The following is a 17368-nucleotide window of genomic DNA, read 5'->3' as shown; positions in this document are numbered from 1 at the left end:
AAAAATGTATGTTGACAAATTGCTGTGGTATAACAGGAATAAAACACTTTGGGGCGTTCTGTTATAGGAAAATAATCATGTCGGGTCACATCACACACACACCCCCCCACCATTGATTATTTTCCTATAGCAGCATGCCCCATTGTTTCTTGTTCCTTCCATAAATATCTACATTTCCTCCAAACTTCAGCGCTTGATGATGATGAAAATGATTGCCCACATCATCAACGAAATTAATAGTAGACTCTAATTCAATAATAAAATCCAGGACAGAAAAACAAACCAGCAACAAAAAGAAGAGTTAAAAAAAAATGGGGGGATGTAAAGGAGTTGAGAAACCCTTGCGTGCTGAGAGCACTCCAGCAAGCAGACAGAGCACATTCTCTCTCCATGTGCTGTAACCAAATGCTCACGCTTCAAATTCACTTAGCTGTCTGAATAGAGTGCATAAGGATTTATCGCAGTGGGACGAAAGACTTGAGCAGACCATCCTGCAGCCTACCTTACATTGGGCTTAACCCGTATTTCATGTGTCAGTGACAGGTGGTAGCAGAAACCAGAGAAAAGGTTTTATTTCTCCCTGCTTTATTAGAATTAATGGGATTTCAGTGTGTTCGGTATGCCATAAGCACATCATCAAACCATGAGGCTGAAAACATATTATAATGCTGAACGAAGGCATCAAAGAACCACTAAAAATAAATCCCTTTTATATATATATATATATATATATATATATATATATATATATATATATATATATATATATATATATATATATATAAAGTTAAATAGTACTAAAAGGAATACAATATGGTATTTAAACATAGAATCATTCCCCAAATCATTTTCATGTGACCTCATACCAGAAACATTTGATTTTAAACCAGGCCTAGAAGTTGGGTAATTAAGCAATCTGTATTTCTGTAGAATCAAACGAACCTTATAACACAGATCAAGACCCAAATCCAGGTCTTTGAAAACTGGCATTAAAAGCCATAAAGCTGAACTAAACGTACATACCACAGATCAACAAACGCTTGGATCATCAAAATATTGGCTTTTGCTCCACTAAGCTCACAGCACTCAACAGTCTTTACTCTGTATAGAGAGTGACAGTGCTTTACAGATGTGCACTTTCCCTTATTGGGTCCTATGGTGCCAGTTAGACTCAGCATGAATGAGGACAAGAGGACAAAAACTTCTGGAGCACAAAAACAGGGACCAATTTGGTAATCGATTACACTTAGGCCTGCTAAAGATTGTGCAAAGATTAGATCTGAAGAAGTGTGAAGATTATTACAAAAACAGAAGGGTGGCGTTTGGGTTTGAAGTAACTTATGGCAACACAAGGTGTGAAGAACCAACAATATAGAGTTCATACTTCACAGTTGGTGACATAAGATCCAGATGCTGACAGTCTGTGAAGTGCTTTAGTGATGAAAGGTAAATTTACAAAAAAAAAATTAAAAAAAATAAAATAAATAAATACATAAATAAAACTTACTGACTGTAACACAATGGTATTATCTGCATATGTTTTGTGCTCAAAATATTCATCATGAATAAGCACCGTGATCCTGACCAGGCAGTGACATCACTACACAAGCTTCATAAATGACCGCTCATGAATGTAATGACCTCCGTCTCACTAGACGGAGGTCATGACACTACTTTCCTGTTGCATCCCGAATCAATGCACACCTTGTGAAGCTTTCTTAAAAAAAAATCTTAATAAATAATAGTGCACCACTTATACAAATGTATTTGTGTCTGTATACCTATTCACTAAGAACTAAAATGATCCTTATAAGCAATATATTCCATTTTTGTATTGCAAACATAAAATATCCATTTCATTTCAAAGGGAGGTCAAAAATACACATGATTTTGCTTCAAGTTCTTTAACAATGATCTTCACAGATTTCAGAGTTAAATTAGCGTATATATGAATTCAGCTTAGTTTTATTTTAGATGTTGCCATACGGAGAATTATTCCTTGACAGAGCCTAGAATAAATTTAAGGAAGGCCTTTTTTTTTTAACTCTACTTACTGAAACTGTCAACAAACTATCAATTAAGTTGTCTTTATCAAGTCTCCAATGGAAGTGCAACCCAAACAACCTTCAACAGTTTGCTGAAACCAGAACACCATTAAACATGCCCCATGAGGTAACACACATAAAAGACTGTCCTTCCCAAGACGTTCATTTTTGAGATGCCGTGTCAACAACTCTACACCCTGGATGCTCAACAGCGAAGGGCACTCCAGCACATATTTCTGTCCTTTAATGTAATGTTTTGGGCTCAGGAATTGACATTTTACAGCTCTAGAGTCCTCAGTTTGCTCCTGAGCTCAGGTTACAGTATGTCTGGCTTTTCGTATGTCCTCAATGTATTTGGGTTTCCTCAGGGTTCCCTCGTTTCCTCCCACTTCCCAAAAACATGCCTGGCTACTCTAAATGTGAATGAATGCATGAATGGTATGAAGGCTGTATTTCCACTGTATTTCCCCATGCACCACAACTCTGACCGGGATAAAGCCATTACTGAAGATCTATGAATGAGTGAAAAGAATTGACATCTCTGCATGTTGCACAACAGTTCTGGAGGCTCAATTATTTTCTCTCACTGTATACTAAATGGCTGTGATGTCAGTAGACAGCTGACTTGACTTGATGCCCAAATTATGCAGTTTTTGATAAGGCAGTTCACACGGCCCTGTCGCATATCGACTGCTGACTTTCTGCGGTCTCACCAGTTGGGAACAGCAGTGTCTCAGTCCTATCTCAAGTGGACGCTGTGTCAGCCATGGGAAAGATGATAAGGGAGTCGCTCCTCTTCACTTTAGAATAGAGCTGGGGTTCGGAAAAAAGCAATCTGATAGGACGACTCAAGAGCGCTCTTGTCTGTCTCAGGGCCGAAGTCCTATCTTTGAGGTTTTAATAGCTCACATACAGGATCCCCTTTAAGGACAGGCATTTGTCCTGACGATCAATACTGAAGTCTACAATAAGACTGGGATATACTGTATGTCAGTGTATACACTTGGGCTTTCAGCTGCTATACTCAAATTTTCCGAAAGAGATTATATGGACGATTGGCATCCATATGTAAAATTTCTAAACTGAAACAAAATAATTTTAGACTATTAATGCACGGAATAATCTTCTTGTGCATCGGTTTATTCATTCTCAAAGGGTTTTTTTTCCTTTTTATTTATGATAATATCTACAAAAGTGTGAATGAAAGAACTGGTTAGGAAGGTGCTTGGTTTAAATACTGCTTCAAATGTCAGATAATAATATATCATATTACTTTGTACAAACAATATATCGGGTAATGGCAGTCATGTTTTGGATCTAATGCAGGGTTTGGGAGGGCTAGATTTTGATTTTGTTGACCAATGGGGTGGTTATATCACACAGACCTAGCAAACCTTTACTGAGCTTAGCATTCATGTTATATTAACGCAAAAAAAAAAAGGTAGTACTAAATGGTATGTGAAGAATAAAAGAGCTAGATGCCATCCTCCAGTTTAAAAGGTGAACAAATGTAGTCCTTTTTGATTAAGGTTCTTATTTGATCACTTCAGATGTCTATAATTGATAGGGTTTATAAACTACAGGGGAATAAAACACTAAAACAAGAATGCTAAAATATTCAGTCTGATTACCAACATTAATTAGTGAATGATTTACAAAGTATTAAGAAATAAATTAGAGCTCATGAACTTTGTATTTGTATTAATCTACTGTATGTTACTATATTTGTACAACATTAGAAGGTTGGCTTATATGTTTTTTTTTTTCCACCAACAGAGCACCTGCCAGGGTAAAAGTCAGCACTGGAAGTTTAGCAATTTGATCTTTGATCTTTTTTAGTGATGGTGAATTCTCCAATCTGATTGTTGATTCATGAAAAAAGTGGGACAATATGGAAAATGCTAATAAAAACAAAGAGGAGTGATTTGTAAATGTACTTTGACATGTATTTTTTAAAAAAAACTTATAAAGACAAGGTATTTGATGTTTTACCTAACCAACTGTATAGTTTTTTGAAGGTAACCATTTATTTTTAAATTGATGCAAACACGTTTCAAAAAAAGTTGGGACAGGGGCAATTTAGGACTGATAGCGATGTGACAAGTTGAAATAAGAAGGTGATGTGAAACAGGTGAGGAAATCCTCTAATCATAGTATATAAGGAGCTTCCAAAAAAGGCCTAGCCCTTTAAGAGCAAGGATGAGTCGAGGCTCGCCAATCTGACAACAGATGAGTCAGCGAATAATCAAACATTTGATGGGGAACTACGTTCCCCACAAACAAATCGGTAGGATTCTGGGCATTTCACCTTGTACAGTGCACAATATAATTAAAAGATTCAAGGAATCCTGTCAAATCTTGGTGTGTAAAGGGTAAGGCTGAAACACATTACTGAATGCGCGTGATCTCTGATCCCTCAGATGTCACTGTCTTAAAATCCGTCATGATTCTTTAATGGATATCCTGACATGGGCTCGGGAATACTTTGGTAAACCTTTGTCAGATAACACCATTCGCCGCTGCATCCACAGATGCATGTTAAGGCTTTACTAATCAAAGCAGAAGCCGTACATCAACACAGTCCAAAAGCACGACGACTTTTCTGGGCTCGGTCTCATCTGAGATGGACAGTAGCACAGTGGAATCGTGTTTTGTGGTCAGACGAGTCAACATTTCAAATAGTTTTTGGACAAAACAGCCGCCGTGTTCTCCGGGACAAAGAAGAAAAGGACCATTCAAGCTGTTATTAGCTTCAGGTCCAAAAGCCAGTGTCTGTCATGGTATGGGGGTGTGTCAGTGCCCATGGCATGGGTAACTTGCACATCTGTGAGGGCAATCATTAATACAGAAAGATATGTACACATTTTGGAGGAACATATTCTGTCATCCAGAGCAGGACAACGGCAAACTACATTCTACGTGGATTACAAGCGCATGGTTGTTGCGTCATGCGTAAGCAGAGTGCGCAGGTGCTAGCATGGCCTGCCTGCAGTCCTGACCTGTCGCCGATTGAGAATGTATGACACATTATGAAGCGCAAAATAAGGCAACGAAGGCCCCGTACAGTTGCGCAGCTGAAGAAATGCATAACGGATGGAGGAAAAATCTGTTAGCATTATACAGCAAACAAGCTTGTGTATTTCAGTTTTAGATTTACAAGCAGACAAGATCTCTTACAGTGTGGCCAAATGATCACAATCACCACCACACAGGCCAAGCAGTTTCATTTACCAGTACTGCTGTAGATCAGAGTTGGACAGACGTTCACTAATCATTAATGGGTTAAATCAGACATAGGCATAACTCAGGATATGGCACAGATAACCTAGCGATAACAAGAATGAATTAAACTAACTGCATCCATATGGAACACAGTTCTCAACATGTGTCCTGCAACTGGCTGCATACTTCTGCTGTGGAAACAACAGTCTCATCTTCCACTAAAGGAATTTTTTACGTTTTTTCGACTCCAACACATCCCTCAACACTCACACAGCCGTGTTTTGATCTTTGTTGTGAAAACTAGATTTATAGAAGTATGCAGAGTAACATTTTTAATTACTGTTTGTCGAAAAGGCAGAGCAAAAACCCGCAGACTAAAAAAAATACATCGCGTTTTGGCAGAAGTCGGAAAGCGCGCTGTATCCTGTGCACCCAAGCATAAAGCGTATTTACTGCAAATGCTGCCATCTTGTGGATAAACTCTGCAGACCTGATCATGATAAAGAGTTGTATTCCGTTCCATTGGCTGCCAACTATAATAACAACAACCCTTTCTAACAGTCAGGAAACACACAGTAAATGTTTAATTGTTGTCATTTGCATCTGTAATGGTCACAGATTTCAAAATACACATGTATATAACAAATTTAACATCGTTATGGTATAGTTAACAAAGTTTCCTTGAGGAGGTTCTCTCATGTCTTCTCAGTTTCCAAACTTTGCTCGATTTTCTTCAAGTTTAGACTTTTAATTTATTTTAATTTTTTTTTTTACAGAGAAGTCTCAGTTTCCAGAAATGGTCACAACTTATGAAAATGCGCCAAAAAAAAAAAAGAAAAAAAAAAAATAAAGGTGAAATTAAGAGAATCAGGTCAGTGAACTCAATTTGACCTACTTTATCCACTAAATACATCACCGTAAGGTTTTTTGAACCAGTCCTTGTTAAATCTGGTGGCAGGTTGAAAGCTATGTTGGGTTTCTGGCTTGAGTTTCGACCCCGCAAGCTCTTACAGTCTCTTCCTCATCTTGCCTTTCTTGAAGCGCCCACGGCCGAAGCCGGACTTCATGACGTCGTTTAGTCGCTGCTTGTTTCGGCCACGCAGCTTCTTCAAGCCACCTTTTTGCAGGAATTGCTGCTTGGACTGCTGTTTGCGCTGTTTCAGGATCTGTTCGCTGCTCTTCAGCTCCGAACGAACCCGTGAGCCATCCTTGTTCTGGGGCTGAGATCCCGCTCCGTGTCGACCCCTACGACCTTAAGAACACAGACACACGGATTTATACACTTGAAGTATTTTCAAATCAACTATAGAGCCATCAGGGAAATTTGGGAATTTGAGAACTGGCTCTCTTGGAAAAACACCACCACCACCACCACCACCACTATTATTATTATTATTGACTGATATCTTACATAGCATAGATGACTTAACATATAGATTGAACCGTCTTTAAAAGACATCAATTACCACTGTAATATACAGTTGCAATTAAAATGATTCAGCCCCCATTAAAAATCAGGTTTATTGTCAAAATTTACAGACTTTCAGATGTTTGCAATGAACAAATCAAATTTTGAGACTGGAGCAGTCATTATAAGTTGCATTTTCAGTTGAATTTTGGGAAACCACTTGAAGCATTCATTGTGTTGAACTACATCAATTGTTTTTGTTTGATTTGTTCATTGCAAACAGCTGAAAGTCTGTACATTTTGACAATAAACCTGATTTGCACTGGGGGTTGAATCATTTTGATTGCAACTGTAGATTTCATTCCATATAAAAAAAAATGTTTTAATACATTTAAAAAAAAATTCTTTCACATTGTATAATACACTGATCAGCCATATCATTAAAACCATCTGCCTAACATTATGTAGGTACTCTGACTGATCTGCAGCTACACAGTCCCATATGCAGCAAGCTGTGATGCACTGTGTTCTCAGACACCTTTCTATCATAGCCAGAACAAACTTTTTCAACTATTTGTGCTACAGTAGCTCTTCTGTGAGATTGGACCAGACGGGTTAGCCTTCCCTCCACACGTGCATCAATACGCCTTGTTGCTGGGTCACCGCTCGTCCTTCCTTGGACCACTTTTGGTAGGTACTAAGCACTGTATACTGGGAACACCCCACACGACCTGCCGTTTTAGAGATGCTCTGACCCAGTCGTCCAGCCATCACAATCCGACCCATGTCAAAATCGCTCAGATCCTTACACTTGAGCATTTTTCCTGCTTCCAACACATTGCCTTTGAGAACTGACCGTTCACTTGCTACCCAATATATCCCATCCCTTGACAGGTGCCATTATAACAAGATAATCAACATTATTCATTTCACCCGTCAGTGGTTTTAACATTATGGCTGATCGTACATTCTTTGAATCATTATAGAAACGTGTGCGAGTCGTTTATCTTTTAAAATGTGAAATTAGATATTGAAACAATAAAAGTAAACAAACACATAAAAATGAGAGCGTCTTATTTAGTGCACTACAGAAAATGAAGAATACTATCTATTATTAGCTGCTGAATTGACATCAAGACATTGCAGTCATTATGTTTAATTATTAGTATTTTTTAAATCACAATCATAACATGACCAGTCCTACATCTTTTATCACTGTTTTTCAACAACTTATGAAACAATTCCTTTAATTTTTTTATGATTTAGATCTGTCCATACCTCCAAATTTCGGTTCCCTTCCTCCTCCATCCTCTCCATCTGAATCATCTGCATTGTCCACCTTGTATTTCTTCTTCCATTCCTCATAACTGGGCCAGAGTGAAGGAATAAAAAGACCGCTTTTCATCATATAATTCATTCAGAATTCATACGGAATTCATATAACGACAACCAGAACGCCAGATAAAAGGATACAAGTTCTTCTTCGACTTCTTGGCCATGACCACTTGCCCACTCTCCGTTTTGATTTTGCTCTTTTTGTCTTCTTTTCCTGTGTCATGGACGAAGCGTTTTCTCTTGCGATCCCTGGAGAGATTGAGGGAGACATTTATTTCTTATGAATTTACTTCTTGTGTATGGTTTACGATTTGGGTTTGATTAAATGTCTGTGAAGGTGTCTCTCCACTCACCATCTCATCATCTTCTTGTGCTGGTCCAGGGTGCTGTTGTCATCACCCATCAGATCCAGTGCAGCTGTGGAGGCCTGCCGTTCAAACGAGCTGCCTTCTACTGCAAGGCTGAGTCTACGGACAACAAAAACCCCAGCACACAATCCCAACTTGACTCACTACAGCATGTAGAAGAAAAGGTTCAATCTAACAGCATTAAGGGCTCTTTGGTTTGTCCTTCTAGGGGAACCCTGATAAACCTACACAGAACCTTAAATCAGGGTGTTTCCCCTTTTAGAAAGCTAAGATCTATCAACTATCCAAAAGAACCCTTACAGTACAGTCCAATAATCTGATTTTACAAAATGATACTCCTCAAACAAGATGAATGAATCTAGAATATATGAAAGTTCAACTTTTTTAAATGAAATTACAGGAAAAATATGAACTTTTACAAATGGTAAGATGTATGAAACAACAATGACTACGTTTACATGGACAGCAGTAATCTAATTATTGACCTTACTCTGATTAAGATAATAATGTGATTAAGGTGTTTACACGAGTCGCTTTTAGAATACTCCTTTCATGTTCCTGTTTTATATGTTCTAGAACATAGTTAGATTAACAGCACACGTCATTACATCACCGCACCACGCCGTCCCTCCAGAATTTCACGTATCAACATACAGTTCGTCTTCGTTATGGTGCCGTATACAGTTTTGGGTGTTTTTATTTAAATTTTTTACGAACGCTTCAAGTGCGGTTAATTATTTGTCATGCTATACGTGTTAATAGACAACTACCTGAAGCTGTGGGCTGCGTCCCAAACCGCGTACTAACTGTCTATATAGTAGCCGAGATACATGCATTTCTCCTACTACAGGCCTATAGTAGGCAAGTACGCGGTTTGGGACGTCTATAATGCGACTAAAACAGGAATACTCCACATGTCTTAATTTGACTTGCGTTTATTCGAGTAGGACTTTAGTCAGATTAAGGTCATCAATAATCGCTGTTTACATGCTAGTTTCTTAAATCGGGTTAATATCGGATTATTGTTGTCCATGTAAACGTACTGAATGATGCATGAAACGACAATTAATGGGGTGGGAGTGAAATAAATGGTATGCGAAAGGAACATTCAGATACGTTTAAATTTCAAATCGTGATTATCTAAATATCAAATTTTCTCAGTATTCTGAAATTAATATTAGTTGAGTAAAATTCTAACAACTTTTTTTCTTGATCCAGCTATTAAAGATAAACGTGAAGATCAGAACCATACCCTCTTTCCGATTCAAAGTCTTTGGGTCTGTATGGGATGTAAAACTCCTCGTCTCGACCCGACCGCCTGCTCTTTTTGCTCTTGGGTCTGTACACATCCACGTTCTCGTTCCGTTTCTTTCCTCCAACCACTTTCGAGAACACACCCTGATGAATGCAAAAGACTCTGTTTTTTGTGGTCATGCTTCTGCAGAACATTCTTTGGTATTAGGGTTGCAAAATTGCTAAATTGGTAATAACTAATATTTTACTTAGTTTGTGAAAATAAAAACACAATTATTAGATCATGATTATTCCACCAGCTTAGAAACCAAAAAAAAAAAAAAAAAAAAAAAAAGATTCAGCAAAATCATTTGTTTCTTTCATACTGTACATAACAAGCCCATATTTTTGCAGTATCGACTTAATATAAATACATAAATATGCAATGCCCCAGGACACAAGACTTTTAGTAAATTTTCAAACAGAGACCTGTCTTCAATATGCATCCGAATATACCTACTACCATACTATAGCAGTACGGCAAAGCAGTACTATGTCCGAATTCTCAGTATTCATAAAACAGTAGGCGAGAAATACCCGGATGCTTCTGCCGAGATTCTGCAGTATGAAACCAATGGACACTGCGCTATCCCATAAGGCAACAGTACTTTCATGGAAGAGCTGTCAGAATCAAAAATGGCGGAAGGCAGCATGCCGGCTCTTTTTAAATTGTAGGTCACATGACAAGGCCAACATGGCGGATGTAGTGTGTCCGTATTATATTCGTACTACACACATATACACACTGATCAGTACATACTGTATCAACCGATTTTGAATGTAGGCCTACACTTACCTGAAGGTCTTTATCATCATCATCCTCCTCCTCCTCCTCCTCTTCCTCCCCTTGGTGCAGTTGTGTTGTAACAGAGTTTTGAACAGCTGGACGGATCGGCTGACTCTCGGCTTGCATCTCTTCTTTTGTCCTCTGGAATTTGTCCACTAGGTGGCTGTCCCGAGAACGCTTCGTCCTCATTACCTCACTGGCACTGGTTTTGTTGTTGGAGTTGATCTCAAATATAGTCTGAGAGATTCAGGAAATACATGTGTTCTATGCGTTAAGTCTATATATTTTTGACTGGCATTCTGAGGAACTGAGTATCCGTGCTGAAAGGACGGACTTGACTGACAACGTAATTCCGATATTATAATGCATACAAATTATTTGCTCACGGATTTTGACTTGTAAGCCTTGATCGAGTCGACTATCTGCAGTCTCTCCAATTCCATCTTCTCAAGTCCTGACCCTGGAAATATGCCAGAAAAGGAAACTCTAAGCAGGGACAAGTCATCGAGACAACTAATCTTCAACCGGATATAAAAACCTCACAAACCTAGCAGTGGGTGAACAGCTATGGAGGACAGATCAGAGGTCTTGACCCGCTTGATAGATTCTGGTGAGGGGTTGGGTCGGGACTTAAGGTACTGCTTGTAAGCGTTCTCGGAGATCCGTTTGAGGTTCTGGAGGTCAAGACAGTTCTCATGAGCCGCAAGAACTTGTGCATCTTCGTCATCCAAGATGCTCTGTGGGACACGGCCCAACACTCCGTCAGCATCTATACAAAGAAGATAAATAAAAAAAATTTAAAAAGACAGCCACTTGCTGATCAGTTCTGCCAATTATATACAAAATATTTAAAGAAGTACTGTTATAAGCAGCAATCAATGGGGTCCAAGCACCAATCCAAAACTAACATTTTATTTGCTACAAACATCAAAACAGAACTTTAGAAATCAAGTGTGTGAGAATATCTATTCACACTCTAATTGGCAAGGGAGCCCTACTGTACTGAATAACAGAGGGATCCTATGGAGGTGAGATACCCTGTGAGTGATCAATGGTTGCAAGGTGCAAAGGTCGTCCAAGAAAGAGGTGAAGGTCATAAACAAAGGGCACTTCGTCTGGGCACACCAGGCTGAAGGCTCTACCACTCCGACCAGCACGGGCTACGCGACCTGCACACCAAAACAAGAGTCCATCAGAGTGGTGCATGCTCATACTCAACAACATAAAAAACACAAAATGTTTAGTAAAAAATAAGTTATACTTCAGAGAAGGTAAACAGTGGACAGTGCTCAGAGGGGCTATATTACATAACCTGAAAAATCCCAAACTGCCCTCTTTGACAACGAATATGATTAGTATAGGTGACTTCAAACCTGAAAGTAAGTACTGATCCTAATCATTATTACATCCACATTCTGTCCATTCATCCTACATACAGTAAAACGTGAGGCTTTTGTTTAACTTTATTCTGCCCCCTAGTGGACATGTTCATGTTACATGCAAGTAAGAAGGCAACTATGTAACTATGGATACAGAAATATAAACCAGGACTTAGAATAAACCCTGGGCTCCACAAACCTCTGGGATTTCAGTATCGAAACCATACCATTGTAATCAGGCAGAAGCTACCTCCAAGCTACCTGTGCACTGAACGTACCAACTCTGTGCAGAAAGAGCTTGGCCTTGGAGGGGAAGTTATAATTGATGACGTTGTCCAGGAGTGGGATGTCGATACCACGAGCTGCCACATCAGTCACCAGCAGCACCATTGCTTTGCGGTGGACAAAGCGACCAATGTTGATCTTTCGGGCCGTCTGGTCTAAAGAGCTGTATATGTACGCACACTCGATTCCTTGTGAATTCAGTAGCTAGTCATGAGAGATACAAAGATATAATAATAATAAATTATAATAAATTATAATATAATATAATATAAGCACACACTGGGGCCAGACATTCTTTGTAACACCAATCATTATGTATGTGTATAATATCAATATCAGTAATAACAAACTATAATAAAATGCTAGCCAATTATTATAAGAACAGAGTATCAGGACAATTACAGTCAGAAAGCAGTAACTGCCCTTTCATAATTATTTTTATATAACACTGAATTGTCAATTCTGATTGGTCAGAGTGTGTTGATTAATTTTCTTTAATAGCAGCTCTGACACTACGTAAGGATTATATTAATGCACTCATTCGAAGACCTTGTTTCTATAGTAATAACATCCACAATAACATCACCAAGTCGTTGATTATTTTACTACAACAGCACACCCCCAATATGTTTTATTACTTACATAGCACAATCAGTATTTTCTTGAAGGTCAGAAATACATGCTGTAGACCTTTACAAAGCATTACGAGTAAAACAAAGTCCTTAAGTCTCATGGTCAGTTACCTGGTTGAGGTACTCCACGTGGTGTTTGGTAGCCACAAATACGACCGTCTGCTCCTGAGGCTTCACAACATTACGCAGAAGATACAGCAACAGTGCAGGCTTGTCATCCAAACGCAGGTGAAAAAAGGACAGCTAATGAGGAGAAACAAACGGGTTTTTATTGGACGTCGAAAGTAGTAAGATATGAAGATGTCCTTCAGCTCTCTTTCATTTCTATTTACCTTTAACTGATGGCTGAGCTTACTGTCGACATCTAGACGGACCAAGACTGGATCTGTTAATCCTGTGGAAGAGAGAATAGAGATGCTAATGATGTGCTGATGAAGACCAGGCTTCTTCACACTGAACGTAAAATCATTATATTTTTTGCTAACTTGGACAAAGTGAGTGGCCTAACCAGCTCTAGCAAATTCCACAAGCAGTTTGGGGAGCGTGGCGGAGAACAGCAGGGTCTGCCGAGTTTCGGGGAGGCGTCTGATGATCTCCTGCAGTTGTTCAGTGAAACCCATTTCAAACAGTCTGTTGAAAAGAACCACAGCACAAACTGATTCCCAAATCAAAACTGTAGCTTACAGCACTATTACTTTAGGAATAAAACAGGACAAAACGGGAAAGTGCTGTGGTATGAGTGGAACACAACACTTCAAGATGTGCTGTTATGGAAAACAATCATCTTTGCAATGGTAACAGTAGGGTTAGGTTTAGTCCACTTCACATCAGGCTGCATCATACCATTCCAAAGTTGAATAGTTTCCAATAACAGCAAGCCCTGGAGTTTTTCGTTTCCTTTATGCCGCAGCAATTTGCCAACGCTGACAATTTATTATTTATCAAAGCACGATACATCGATACATCATAAAACAAGTTAGTTTAGTTACACTATGACAGCTATGAAAATCATGCATCAGCCTTTCTTTTTTTCATTCAACGTTAACAAGATACAAAAAAACAAAAATAAATTCAGCCTGTCCTTGATTTGGATGTCTTCCCATATTAGAAAAGTCCCCCTGGAATTGACGTTTGTGGCTTTTAGTATGAATATGTCAGCCTGTCAGGTTGTCTATAAGCTAGTGTGCTCCCAAACAATGACAAATTTCACATTTAGAAGATATATGCATTCAAAATGTTCAGTCTCCCTCTCTACCACTGACACGGATCAACAAATTTCGATGACATCATTCTGCACTTCAGCTTCTCGTCAGATTTTCTGTCCAATGAAATGCTCTCTAGAATCTGAAGTGTCCCGTGTCCAACATTATAAAAATCCATGGTACTGTCGATATCAAGTGCGACTTAGCCCAGGCTGTGAGGTAAGCTAACGACTTACGCTTAACAATTACGCACTTTAAATTAGAATAAACGCATTAATCTAAACCGGTGTTTTACCTTGCATCTGATCTAGTGTCTGAGCGGCTGTAACAGATAATCATGACACCTTCTGACCCATCGAGAACTCAATAGCACTGTGCTGTAAAAGTCTAGAAAACCAGGATGGTATTACAAGCACAGGAAACATTACGACAACCGAGTCGCCTGAAGGATCTAGGTGCTTACCGATCCGCCTCGTCAAACACCACGTACTCCACTTTCTGCAGTTTGAGGTTCATTTCCATGATGACGTGCATCAGACGGCCAGGAGTACCAATGATGCTGGAGAAATACAAGGAAGAATATTTCATAGCTTCCAAGGAGACTGAATTTCATTTATACCATTTAGCATGTAATATCATCTCAATGCACTGTAGTATACAATATAAAGTGATCTAGATTGTACTAGAGGCTCTACTGTAAGAAAGAATCATTTATAGATTTAAGCAATGCTTGTTGATACACTTACATGTCTGGATTTTCATGTAGAGCGGCAAATTGATCGTCCATGCTAGAAGGAAAAACGAAAAAAAAAAAACCCCACAGTTATCAAAGCACGCTTTAATGCCAACGTTGCTCATACGTCAACAAAATGAAGACTCGAAAAATTACCTGTCTCCACCGAGGATTAGTGCCGTTTTTAGCCCGGTGAACCTGCCCAGCTGGGAAATGACCAACAGACACCCATGAATGAGCAATCAATTATAACTACAACAAGCTTGAATTGTGTGGCTTTCAAGTCACCTCTTTAGTGAACTTCATGGTCTGTAGTGCCAGCTCTCTCGTGGGGCTGAGGATCAGAGCTCTGGCGCCTGTCTGAGCTTGAGGTCCCTTCAACCTCTCGAACATGGGCACCAAGAACGCAGCCGTCTTGCCGCTCCCGGTCCTCGCCATGGCAACAATATCTTTACCATCTAAGATGACTGGAATAGTCTGTCACAACAAACATCATGAAAAGGTCACAAGAAATTCCAGGCAAGAACGACTTGCGACGATTAAGAAGCGACTCACTTTTCTTTGGATAGGGGTCGGAACATTGTAGCCCTTCTTCATGATCCCTTTATAGACAGGGTAACTGAGACCTACGCAACGGGAAAGATGCTTTTCAGTGAGAGCTCAGTGGGAAAAAAGTTTTTGACAAAGGTCTCCTAATGGACATACCCATGGACTGAAAGCCTCCAGACTTTTTCTTTTTCTTGTTCTGAGCACGCACCATCTCTCTCGTGTCCGGTTCTACATCCGACAGGCAATCAGATGACGTGGGGAAGCGAGGCAGCTTTTTACCAAACTGTGAACAACCAAACAGTCCAACAATTCAACATGAGAATGTTAAACACTTGGTTTATTTGTGTAACTTTACAACCTACGGTAACTTCTAAGGAACTTGAATGCTTCACGTTGATTAAATCTTCTGATGACTGGTAATTACGTGTCTCGTTCTCTCGGTTCGCAGTTTGAATGCATTTCTGTGTCATCTTTATTTTTCCTAAAACTGCCTTGCACTTGTTTCTGGTCATTTGGTACAAACTTGCCAGATCGTGTAAATGGACTAATATCCGAGCACTAATATCAGGGTCGATACTGTGTTAAAAACTACACTAGAGTAGACGCAGATGATATCTGACTTTTTTCATTCCAATCCCAATTCACAGTGAGGCTGTGAACGTGAGAGATCTTGACCTCACGTCACCTTCAAACCTAGCGAAAGGTCTGTTTTTGCCTACCAGCTTTCTGGATTTTCAACATTAGTAAATCCTTTTGAATGCAAGGTCAGTATTTTCTATTTGAGACACAGTTCATGACAACAATCACGACGACAGTGGATTTAAGATAGAGCTCACAGTCTGTTTAACATCCTGTGCTTGAAATTGCGAAACGTTGTTACAGATCGACTCGGAAACCTGATGGCCAGGGGATGTTTTACGTTTGGCTTTTTGGGTGCAGTCTAATGATGTTGTTTTTAAATCTTCCAGATGTACGCAAGACATGCGGCGAGTGTATGACTAATAATAATGCTTGTTCGTGTTGTTCCTGTACATGCAGACAAAATCATGTGCCAAGTATAAACCAGAATGTTTCACGTCGGGGCATAATCACACCACCCCAGCGTGGATCATTTCCCTACAACAACACCACCACCAACAACACCAACACCAACAACAACAACAACAACAACAACAACAACAACAACTCCTCTTCCCAGTACACTGGTAATATGCTACTGACATAGTTAAACATTCAAATGTTTGTAATCAGACCTATATTATAAATAAGGAATTAAAAAAAAAAATTAATACAAACTTGTCATAGAAAATTCAGAATGTTCACTTGCCCAAAAAGTTTGTGAACCCCTGGAATAAATGCATAAGCTAGATCCTGTCTAGAGCTGTGAAGTGATTTTACCACACTGACACCTTCTCTTTACACCAAAAATAATCTTCTGTGCAGTAATAAGCATAAATAAGGCTTATAAGCAGGCATAGGTCTATAACTTCTCAACATGCTCAACAAATAAGTCCATTTACATTGTTTATAGTGTAGCTCCTACACTAGATTATAGTGTAATATCTGTCATAGATGGAAAACATGAACACTGGTTAGTCTATATTGCCTAACACAGCAGCCAAGCTGATGAGAAATGACAGCAGTCCTGTGAACATTATTTGTATTTAGTCACTCACTACAACGTCGTCTTTAATTTCAGCAGCTAACTCGAAATCTCCTCCATCTGAGTCCACGTCTGGCTCTCTGTGTGCCGAGGGCTTCTTCTTCTTCCACAATCTCTTCTTCCTCTGCGCCATTGTGTCCTGTGGTGTATCTCTACCTAGATATAACTACCTCCTAATGAAGTCGCTGGGAAAATATAAACCTGAAACTGTTTAATAATCTAAAACTCTTAGCACAAATTACTACACGATCAAAACAGTACAGGACGACATTTTGGAACACGTGTGATCTGGTTCTTCTTTTCTTCTTCTTCTTCTTCCTGGAGGTTTAAACGCTTTACAGATAGGTTGTTGCATTGGCGCCCTCTTCAGGACAGTTATCAAAACTACACAAGACTATGGTGAAGCATGCAAATGCTGGTTTGAGTATGTCTCTAGAGTTTACATAGAATGGTGCGAAAAACCAAAA

The 17368-nt window shown here is 39.3% G+C and overlaps 1 protein-coding gene across 1 annotated transcript; it reads right to left on the bottom strand.

The window, feature by feature from the left end:
- Positions 1 to 5828: 5828 nt before the first annotated feature.
- On the bottom strand, positions 5829 to 17216 carry ddx54 (DEAD (Asp-Glu-Ala-Asp) box polypeptide 54). Its single transcript, XM_017460690.3, has 20 exons — positions 16915 to 17216; positions 15395 to 15521; positions 15245 to 15315; positions 14978 to 15166; positions 14846 to 14895; positions 14703 to 14744; positions 14420 to 14515; positions 13263 to 13384; positions 13087 to 13148; positions 12866 to 12997; positions 12116 to 12326; positions 11496 to 11627; positions 11006 to 11227; positions 10845 to 10918; positions 10468 to 10695; positions 9631 to 9776; positions 8364 to 8477; positions 8149 to 8259; positions 7954 to 8042; positions 5829 to 6519 (listed from the first exon to the last, which is right to left on the bottom strand). The coding sequence occupies exons 1-20, from the start codon at positions 17032 to 17034 to the stop codon at positions 6275 to 6277; spliced, it is 2583 nt and encodes an 860-aa protein (XP_017316179.1). The 5' UTR covers positions 17035 to 17216; the 3' UTR covers positions 5829 to 6274.
- Between the last annotated feature and the right edge of the window lie 152 nt (positions 17217 to 17368).

The sequence above is a fragment of the Ictalurus punctatus genome, chromosome 28 (genome assembly GCF_001660625.3).
Source record: "Ictalurus punctatus breed USDA103 chromosome 28, Coco_2.0, whole genome shotgun sequence".
NCBI lineage: Eukaryota > Metazoa > Chordata > Actinopteri > Siluriformes > Ictaluridae > Ictalurus > Ictalurus punctatus.
Note: the sequence above shows the minus strand (reverse complement) of the source record. Positions and strands in the feature narration are given on the sequence as shown.

Excerpts from the sequence above, each read along its gene's own strand:
- ddx54 (XM_017460690.3), bottom strand. The coding sequence starts at position 17,034 with ATGGCGCAGAGGAAGAAGAGATTGTGGAAGAAGAAGAAGCCCTCGGCA. Across the intron at positions 11,628-12,115 it reads GCTCTTTCTGCACAGAGTTG|GTCGCGTAGCCCGTGCTGGT; the intron begins GTACGTTCAGTG and ends TTTGGTGTGCAG. Across the intron at positions 8,478-9,630 it reads GACTTTGAATCGGAAAGAGG|ACTCAGCCTTGCAGTAGAAG; the intron begins GTATGGTTCTGA and ends TGTTGTCCGTAG.